At 38.9% G+C, this 10,405-nt stretch overlaps 1 protein-coding gene and 1 non-coding gene across 3 annotated transcripts; both read left to right on the top strand.

Moving 5' to 3' along the window:
• The first annotated feature begins 897 nt into the window (after positions 1-897).
• Positions 898-9,915, top strand: TIPIN (TIMELESS interacting protein). Of its 2 annotated transcripts, none has more exons than XM_060755364.2 (8): positions 898-996; positions 2,605-2,776; positions 3,122-3,206; positions 3,913-3,988; positions 4,459-4,581; positions 5,700-5,763; positions 8,053-8,253; positions 9,400-9,915. In XM_060755364.2, exons 2-8 carry the CDS (start codon positions 2,647-2,649, stop codon positions 9,519-9,521), a joined length of 801 nt encoding a protein of 266 aa, XP_060611347.2. In that variant the 5' UTR covers positions 898-996; positions 2,605-2,646; the 3' UTR covers positions 9,522-9,915. The 2 variants fall into 2 exon arrangements, with proteins under 2 accessions (XP_060611347.2, XP_067327484.1); XM_067471383.1 differs by having other exon boundaries at positions 928-1,006.
• Positions 7,786-7,920, top strand: LOC132762799 (small Cajal body-specific RNA 14). The gene has a single exon (XR_009630208.2). It is a non-coding gene; the product is annotated as a small Cajal body-specific RNA 14 (non-coding RNA).
• Positions 9,916-10,405: the final 490 nt, after the last annotated feature.

Raw genomic sequence — 10,405 nt, forward strand, 5'->3', positions numbered from 1 at the left:
ATAGCACTTTAACTATAACCAATGCTATGGAATTCTGGAAGTTGTTGTTTGGGGTAGGGTCCAGCCAGGGAAAGGCCTTGTGAAACTACAACTCCAGGATTCCCTGGCATCGGGCTAAAAGAAGGGGCATCTACACTGTGGGATTAATGCAGTTTGATACCACTTTATAACCAATGCTATGGAATTCTGGAAGTTGTTGTTTGGAGGAGGGTCCAGCCAGGGAAAGGCCTTGTGAAACTACAACTCCCAGGGTTCCTTGGCATTGAGCATCGAGTGGGAATCTGCACTGTGGGATTAATGCAGCTTGATACCACTTTAACTACCATAAATGCTAAAGAGTTCTGGGAGTTGTAGTTTGGGGGAGGCTCCAGCAAGCCTTGTGAAATTACAACTCCCAGGATTCCTTAGTAAAAAGCTAAAAGAAGGGGCATCTAAACTGTGTTTAGATGGGTTTAATGCAGTTTGATACCACTTTAAGTATAATCAATTCTAACTATAATCAATGCTTTTGGACTTGTAGTTTCACAAAACGACAACTACTAGGATTCCATAGCAACGAGCCATTAAAAGTGGAATTAAAAAACGTTTTAAAGGAGACTCCATTAGTGTAGATCCATCTATAATTTATTGTTTATTTTATTGATGTTTATAATAATTCTATAATTCTCCAAAATACGGGGCTTTTTTCGACGAATCTTTGGGCTTTCCTTTTTTTGGCGTTGCTAAGAGGGGTAAATCTACCTAGCAACGCAACATCAGCTAGGACACGTTTTCTAAGGCTAGGGGGCCTCACGCCAAGCAGGTGGCTGTTCTCGCGAGACCCCCCTCGCAGCCAGCGGCCTTGCGCTTGGCCTCCACCAGTGCGCACGCGCAAGGGTTCATTTTGCTCCCGTCTAGGCGGTTTGGCGCGCTTCGGCTGGTTACTGCTTCCGTTTTCCGGTGCCTCCCCAACCGGAAGTTGGCTGCCCATTGTCAGAAGGAAGCTGTCTGGAGGCGGTGAGCGGTGGCAATTTTATCCACATATTTATATATAGCAATTTTCACTCTCTCTCTCTCTATATATATATATACATCTTTTGCAAATATTCCTTATATATATCTGGATGTATATATTGATATATATCTATATTTATTTATTTATTTATTTATTTACTTTGCTTATATACCGCTGTATCTCAAGCCCGAAGGCGACTCACGGCGGTTCACAAACAGTAAAAACAGTAGAAATAGCAGTGGTTCCATACAACATATAACAATTGACTTAACACATTATCCATAAATTACCAATAAGCAATCACAATGCACAATTATTACAAAAAACAACCGTACCCAATCTTCTCATCATCCAAGCGTAGTCCAGGTTCGTCGTCCATTGTTCCATTCCTATGTTCCATTACCAGATTGCACTAAATTACTCAAACGCCTGCACAAATATAGCAATTTCATTATATATATATATATATACACACACACACACACACATATATATATATATACACATACATACACACACACATACATACACACACATAAATATACATACACACACATATATATTGCAGATTTCCATATATATATATATATAGCAATTTTTCCACATATATATATTGCAAAATTCCTCCATCTGTGTATATATATATGCACATATAAATATTTTGATAATTTTCCATATATATGGAAAAATTTCAAAATATTCATATGTATATGTATATACAGATGGAGAAATTTTGCAATATATATGTGGATAAATTGCAAAATATTTATGTATATATGCGTTCTGCAGAATCTTTCCATCACTGTGTAAATATTTTGCAAATTTTCCATATATATATATATATATATATATATCCTTTTTGCTATTTTTCCATGTCTATATACACAAATATTTTGCATATATTTCTATATATTTACATAATTTTCAAAATTTTTCATTTTTATATATAAATATTTTGTAAATTTTCCTCTATATTCATTTTCCAATCTCTCTCTGCATACATATACATATTTTGCCATTTTCCCAGCCAAATTGTTTTATCTGTTTGTGTGTGTATATATATAATTTTTCCATATATATGGAAATATTTTGCAAAAACCCTGGTTTGCAGCCTGGAGTGCTTCAGACATTATGAACTTACAAAAATGCCCTCTGCATGTTCTCATGATATATAACAAAAAAATTACTATATTATTATTGTGATTAGACATTTCGAACAACAACTAGAACAATTGAGAGGAGACATGAGAGCCATGTTTAAATATTGATAAGGATTCCATAAGGAAGAGGAAAGAGACTAGGACTCAATGGAGCCATGAGTTCAAATGACAAGAAAGGAGATTCCACTTGAACATTAAGTAGAACTTCCTGACTGTAATCAGAGCTGTTTGACAGTAGAAATCTCTGCCTCAGAGTCCAATTAATCCTCCTTCTTTGGAGGCTTTGAAATAGAGACTGGATGACCATCTGTTGGGAGTGCTTTGATTGTGCTTTTCCTGCATGGTGAAAAGCGCTTGGACTACATGGCCCAACATTATGATTTTATGATCTCTCAAAAATATAATGCTGGTGAGACCAAAGACATTTATTATCTTCCTTCTTTGTAATAGGTGCAGTATTATCTTCCAGAACAACATTCCTATTGCAACAAGATGATAGATCCCATAGAGAGCAATCTATTTGATCTTCCCAGCTATGACCAAATCGAGGATGAGGCCTTTCTGCCTCTGCCACCTCCTGATTCTCCTGCGGGAGATGCTGAGGCCGACCTGGTTAATGGAGGTGACTCTTTGTTATAATTCTTGGCTCAGAGTAGAATTGTTTTCTTTTTAATTGTAAGCAAAAGTTACTTTTTACTTTCTTGGGGAGGGGGGGCAGGGGGAAGCTGAGTGGGAATTATTTTATTTATTTTCTCTTTTTTCCTAAGGGGATTTTGTTGAAACAGTCTCTAAAGCACCTCAAATACATCAGCAGGACATAAATAACCAACTCTGACAGCACCTTTCTTTGGGACTGATGTAACATTGAAATATATTGTTTACCATCATTAGCCACACTTGTTTACATCATGTAAAATCTGGTTGCTGTCATTTGCAGTTTTAGAATGCATTTATTTTTATTTGCCAGAACAAGAGGGAAACAAAGCCAAGGATTCCCCTGTGACGACCAGAAGAACTGTAAAAAGACCCTTGCCCAAACTAGATGCTCAAAGGTATATTTTAGAGCTAAAGACTTGTGCGTAGAAGTGGCATTCAATAAGGAAATTGGTTTATTTGCTGCCTTTGTATTGATGTCTTCTTCTAGGACTCTAGGACTCAGATCTCAATATATATTCCTTTGCTGATTTGTTTGGCCCTTTGTTGCCCTGTAAGGCCATTCTGTCCCAGAATTCACTCTTGGTGGTTGTGTCCTTCATGAGTCCGAAGTTGTCCCAAATTATGAACCCTATTCAACGTTGTTCTGCATGTATCAATTTCTTTGGTATAGGATTTAGCTTGCAATAGTTAGAAGATTGCAGTTATTGGTCTGTGGATTATATATCATGAATGAACTTGGATCTTTTGCCAACAGCAAAGGATAGAATAAGAATATTAAAACAGGTAATCTTTTCTAGATTAATATAAGTGATGAGTTGTATCATGCCATTCTTCTGCTTTGTGATAGAATATTGGAAAGGCATGGTTCATTACAATAGGAAAAAAAATCAGAGACTGTTGGTTGGTACCATTGCACACTTTGGGGTGTCTTGTTCCATAAGTGACCTATATATTGCTATTTCTGATGTGATTTTATGCAGTTTACTCTGTGTGGTTTTATTTAAATTGCTGCGTTGGGACAGATAAACAGATTGGGGAAGATACTGGATGGATAGCTACATTTGTTTTTCAAGTAACCAGAGACACTTCTAACATTCACAGGCTAATTTCTGAGCGAGGACTTCCTGCTTTGCGAAGCATGTTTGATAATATAAAATTCAAAGGTAAAGGCCATGAGGTAAGGCATGCCCAGAGGTTTTTCTTTTGACTTTTGTGGCCGTTGCATGACAGGGTTCTGTTTTGGGGCCAAAATAGCCAAATAACAATGTTTATTAGTGAAAAGAAACTAAGTAAACATTAGGGACCATAATCACAATAGAGTTACATCCATTGATTGTGAGTTATTATTATGATAGCATTGGTATAAAATAGGGCAACTATTTGTGTCTCCAGAAACAAGAGATAAATAATATTTCAATGTGTTAATATATCTTTGAAAGTGCTTTCCCAAGTATCTTTACCCTTCTAATGTGTTGTGCCCATTTATATCCTATCATGTTAGCAAGAAAATGTCTTCAGCGGCTACATTTATCAGATATGATAATCCTTTCCTTAGATTAGGCCAGACATTGATAATAGTTAAGATTGAATGCGTGCCCAGATTCTTGCTCAGGGAGCGGTTTAATGGCATCTTGTTTGTATGACTAGGAAGCCGACCTGCAAACCCTCATAAGGCACATGGAGCACTGGGCGCACAGGCTCTTCCCAAAACTTCAGTTCCAGGAGTTTGTTGACAGGGTCGAAACCCTGGGAAATAAAAAGCCAGTCCAGGTGGGTGTCATTGTCGCCATTTTTTCTGTAATTTTTTAAGTCTACAGCTGTTTTCCTTTCCAAATATCCAAATGCCAGCCTCCATTTTTGGCGAATTCTTCATTGTTTCCTCCTTGAATACCATGGGTTAACTTGACCATTTGAATATGCTGTGACTTTTAGGTTTGAATATGTTTTAATGGTTTTTAGATGTGAATTTTAAGACTGCTTTAATGTTTGCATATTTGTATATTTTAAATTATGTGGTCATACTTTCGATTTTTAGCTGCTTTGAGTCTTCTTCGGGAGAGATAAAGCAGGGTATAAATAAACAGAATAATAATAATAATAATAATAATAATAATAATAATAATAATAATAATAATAATAATAACAGCAGCAACTAGGAAACTAGGCAAGTGGGGTTTATATAACTTTGCAACAGACCTCACAACCTCTGAGGATGCCTTCCATAGATGTGGGTGAAACGTCAGGAGAGAATTCTTCTGAAACATGGCAATACAGCCCGGAAAACTCACAGCAATCAAATAATATATTCTAATAGCTTTTTTTCTCCAGCCCTTTATGAGTAACTCTTTTTTTCCTCCTTCCAAGATTTCACTATTGATCCCGCAAGCGCAAAGTTATATTGGCCAATTTCTTCATCTCCTTTCTTAATTCTCTTGCTAAATACTCCTAAAGAAAGACACACTTTTGGGTTGTTCTTGACCCCTTTAGAAATAATTTTGTTTGTTTCTTTAACCACCTTTCCCCAAAAATTTTGGACCAACCTGCAGGTCCACCAAAAATTACCTTTCTGCATCTTGCACCTCCAGCATTCCCTTGAATAAGATTCATCTATTTTAGCTGCCATATTATATAGCTAAAATAGAGCTATATAGCTTCTGTAGAACATTTTGGATACATTTTCTCTAATGGATCCAGCGATTCATTAGAGAAATTAATTGCCTGTAACACAGTTAGTCCTTTCTTAGCAAATTATCTCATTTTTAAAGAATGATCCAGCGATTATTTAAATCCTCTTTTCCATAGATGTTCCAGTTGGTGCCATTTTTGAGCAAAAGTAATGCTTTAACTGGTGGCAACACCTAACGAATGACCCATTCTCCTCTTCCTAGGCCTGCTTAAAGCGAATTAGACTCGATCTGCCCATTTTACATGAAGACTTCGCAACTAACGAAGGCATGTATGCATTGACGATTCTAGCACTTGGCTCCTTTTCCCTCTTAATGTCATAATGTTTGGATTCTACTGAGAAATAGTAGGCCTTGAATGATCTGCTCAAAGTTGGTTTACTTTTGTTCTGCTTTGTGTAGTTACAACTAGAGTAGACTCTTTGAATTGGGCCCCTTCTACAATGCCATGTATCCCAGAATATCAAAGCAGATAATCCACATTATCTGCTTTGAACTGGATTATGTGCATCTACACTGCCATATAATCCAGTTCAAAGCAGATAATCTGGATTTTACACGTTCGTGCAGATGGGGCCTGAACTAAGGTTTGCTTTGGTTTTAGCTGTGAATAGATTTGTAACTGGTTTTTAGGTTTCTGTCAATTTTTAATACTGTTCATGTTTATCTTATGTTAATATTTGTATATTTTTTCGGTTTGAGTCGCTTTGAGTCTCTTTTAGAGAGAAAAAGCAAAAATAAACAACAATAATAATAATAGTAATAATAAACATTTATTTAACAGCTTCAGTGGATCTGTTCTAGCTGGATCTAACACTTGGAATGCTCCCATTGCCTGTAACACAGTCCTTTCTTAGCACATTATCTCATTCAGTTTTAGAGAATGATATATTTAAGAGTGTCCACCTCTAGATGGAAGACCAGCTTCCTCACTATGTTTGAGATACAAATAAGTGTCTTGAAATAATATTTGCAACCATTTGCTGAGCTGTCGAAGGCTTTCATGGCCGGAATCACTGGGTTGCTGTGAATTTTCTGGACTGTCTACCATGTTCCAGAAGCATTCTCTCCTGACGTTTCACCCACATCTATGGCAGGCATCCTCAGAGGCTGTGAGGTCTGTTGGAAACTGGGCAAGTTAGGTTTATATATCTATAGAACAGGCACAGGCAAACTTGGGCCCAGCAAGTGTTTTGGACTTCAACTCCCACAATTCCTAACAGCCAGTAAATTTCACTATCTCTCAGAAATCTTCATCGGTATGTTTGCCTTGGTCCATGCTCTGAGAAGGCTCCTCTAAACCCTGAGAATTGACCCAGAGTTCTTCTGGCTTGATCAGACTCCCATACATGAAACAATCCATGCCTCGTTTCCAACAGACCTCACAACCTCTGAGGATGCCTGCCATAGATGTGGGTGAAGCATCAGGAGAGAATGCTTCTGGAACATGGCCAGACAGCCCGAGAAACCTCACAGCAACCCTTTTGCTGAGCATTTTCATCCTATTTTCAGAAGGGACCCTTTTTTAAAAGTCTCTTTGAATGTTTTGAGATGCTTTGTGCCGTAATAGAGATGGGATTTGTGGTAAACCTCCCTACATTGGAGTAAAAATGGATGTACAGGCAGTTCAAGAGTTACAAACGACTCATAGTTGCAAACAGGGGTGATACAACAGGAAGTTGGCCCTGCGCTTTAGCACACCAGGTTAACCACCAGCTGTAGTAAATCTTGCAAACGTAAAGGTTGACAGTTCAAAGCCTGGGTCGGGATGAGCTCCTGGTTTTTAGCCCAGCTTCTGCCTATCTAGCAGTTTTGAAAACAGCAATGTTAGTAGATAAATGGGTACCGCTTAATTGGGGAAGTATTTAAGGCACCCATAAGGAAATGCCAGAAAAATGCTGGTGATTTGATCAAGGAGGATGTTTACGAACAAAGCTCTTTGACTGGGAAAGTGGAGCAAGAGCACCCCCTGGTGGCCGGAACTAAGTACAACCCCCAAGATGCTGAAGATGAGGAAACCTATATATACCTCTATGTCCAGTTGTCTACTGTATATGTGTTCTGTGATCCGCCCTGAGTCCCTTTCCAGGTGAGAAGGGCAGAATAGAAATACTGTTAATAAATAAATTCAATCTTTCCAAATTATTATTTTATTATATTTATTTATACCCTGCTTTATCTCCCCAAAGGGGAACTCAACTTCCCACGATAATAAGATGTCTCAAAAGGACTTGTACTGAGGATAATGCTTGGCCTCTCTCTCTCTTGGTATCAAAGCAATTAGGCCAATGTGGCTGACATGAATATTGGCTGCATTTGTGAGAGATACAATGCAGCCCTATGTGGCCACAGACATTAACAATACTGGTTCCTGCCGACAGTATCTGTCTAGATATCAGATTGCTGTGCGATGGTTCCAGACATTTGATGTAAGAGTAATGACAGCTTAATATTGCATTGTATTGAGCGAGATGCAAGAAATGTTCAAAATGAAAGTCATGTCTCCATCTGTGCTATTGCCTGTCCCTGCTAAACAGGATTCTTGCATCCAATGTAGGTGAAGATGCAGGAAACGACAGGCTGAACACCGAAGAAGTAGATGCATTTTCTGAAATCCAGAACACAAGAGAAGGCCGTGGTTCACCTGTAGTTCCGGCTTTAACGGAGGAGCAACAGCAGAGGATCGAGAGGAACAAGCAGTTAGCCCTCGAAAGGAGGCAAGCAAAAATGCAGCTGGGGAGTCAGTTGCAAGAACACGGTACGTTCTCTAAAGCACTGCCATCTGAAACTGGGGGACCCGACCCAATGGGGTTTACTGATTAGCTCAATGCTGGGGTCCCAAAATATTTTGGCAACAGTAAATAGTGGCTCTTGTGTGTGTGTGTGTATGTGTATATCCGAGGTTTACGACGACTAACAAAAACCTGCACATCCCATATATATGTGTGTGTGTGTGCGTGTGTGTGTGTGTGTGTGTGTATATGTGTGTATATAAGGGACGTGCAGGTTTTTGTTAGTCGTCATAAGTCGTATTGAATTAGTTAAAGTTGTATTTACGATGCAATATCCAAAAACTTAAGACTCAAAACCGACCCAGTCTTTTTTTCATTTGCATTTTGTAAACCTCGGAAGCCTCTCAAAGTCAGTTTCATGTTCAGCACAAGGAAGCAAAGCCAAGCAAAAAAGACTGTCTCTCCTCTTTGAATGAATGTCCTCTCGCTAGATATCTGTGGAATAATATCCAGGGTGGGAGAAAGAACACTTGTCTGTTTGAGGCAAGTGTGAATGTTGCAGTTGGCTAGTTTGATTAGCATTGAATGGCCTACATAGGGACTACCAAATGCAATATTGCCCAGACATGAATCAAGGCATATGAAAGGCACTGCAGCTGCAAGGCCGTTCAGTGCTAATCTAGCTGGCTGATTGCAACATACACTTTTCTCAAACAGACAAGTGTTCTTTCTCCTGCCCTGGACATTAATCCACGGATATATAAACTATACTTGACTAGTTTCCAACAGACCTCACAACCTCCGAGGATACCTGCCACAGATGTGGGCAAAACGTCAGGAGAGAATGCTTCTGGAGCATGGCTATACAGTCCGAAAAACTTACAACAACCCAGTGATAATAATAGTAATAGTAATCTTTAGCCAGAAACATGACTCCACTTTAATGTTTGGTTTTTGTTCTAAAGTTAACTCTTTCCTGCAGCTTAACCTCCTGCCTTTGTGATAATTGCTTCTTTGACCGTAAAAATTGAATTTGCAGAATCTATTGCCTTTTTCTCATACGCTCTCCAGCTTATTGAGTGGCTTAGAGGATGAGTCACGAATTAAATTACAGGAGGGATCGGTGCCAGAAGAGTGATGTTAAGCTGTCAATATTCATTTGCTTCCCACAGAGTTTAGCGAAGACTATAACCATTTTGTGGCCCAGGAGCCGGACGATGGAGCCCCGCTAGAAACGGAAAACCCGGCTTTCCAAACTTCTCCAAAGGCACAAAGTATGGAAGATGACGAATGACTTAGAACTGGGTTTGGATCGAGCAACAAAGGACTTGAAATCACCAGTGGCATCTCCTCCTTCTTCATTCCTTGCTGCTAAAAGGATTTTGATTAATAAGTGCATTTTCTCCCTTTTTTTGTAAACAACTGTAAGGACTTTTTGGTGCTAACCTTCGTTAGAGGAGAGAGTCGTGTTATCATTAAAAAATGTTCTTTGAAATGTTTGGTCTTTCCATTTGAAAAGGAGAAAGGCTTATAGATGAAAGCAGCAAGAGTTCCCTGTGAGCGCAAAAGCGTCCACACAGGAGGCTCTTAGAGAGAACTATCTCCTTTTTACTTTTGTGTGGTGACATGTTTGTAGCACTGTCCTTGTTTTATATGGGAAATAAACAGTAAAATCTTGGAAATCAAAAGAGCTGAATATTTAAAATCAAGAGCAGTTTTAACCAGCATATACCTACCAGTATTGAAATGAGAAGGGTGGGCCTGCTTTTGGTTGATGAGTCAAGTTAATTAAGATTGTTGTTACGTGCCTTCAGGCCGTTTCAGGCTCATGGTGACCCTCTCACAGTTTCCTTGTCAAGATTCATTCAAAGGGGGTTGGCCTTTATCTTCCTTCTTTTGAGGCTGAGAGTGTGTGACTTGCCTAAAGTCACCAGTCCAAGGTCCTAACCATGCCACTTTCTGAATTTCTTCCCTTTGTTCATTCTTTCTTTGTTTTCCCTTTTTCCTGAGTACATACCTTTCTTTCTTTTCCCCCTCCTCCATCCCTCCTTTTCCTTCCTGCCTCCTTCATTCCACTCCATTCCATTCCTTCCTCATTTTCTTCCTTTTCTACATTCTTTCCTTTTTTGCTGTCTTACCTTTCTCCTTCCTTGCCTTCCTCCCTCATTTGCATTTCCT

Source organism: Anolis sagrei, chromosome 9 (genome assembly GCF_037176765.1).
Source record: "Anolis sagrei isolate rAnoSag1 chromosome 9, rAnoSag1.mat, whole genome shotgun sequence".
Taxonomy (NCBI): domain Eukaryota; kingdom Metazoa; phylum Chordata; class Lepidosauria; order Squamata; family Dactyloidae; genus Anolis; species Anolis sagrei.

Coding starts and splice junctions, on each gene's coding strand:
- TIPIN (XM_060755364.2), top strand. CDS start 2,647: ATGATAGATCCCATAGAGAGCAATCTATTTGATCTTCCCAGCTATGAC. Junction 3,207..3,912: donor CCCAAACTAGATGCTCAAAG/GTATATTTTAGA, acceptor TAACATTCACAG/GCTAATTTCTGAGCGAGGAC. Junction 5,764..8,052: donor AGACTTCGCAACTAACGAAG/GCATGTATGCAT, acceptor CATCCAATGTAG/GTGAAGATGCAGGAAACGAC.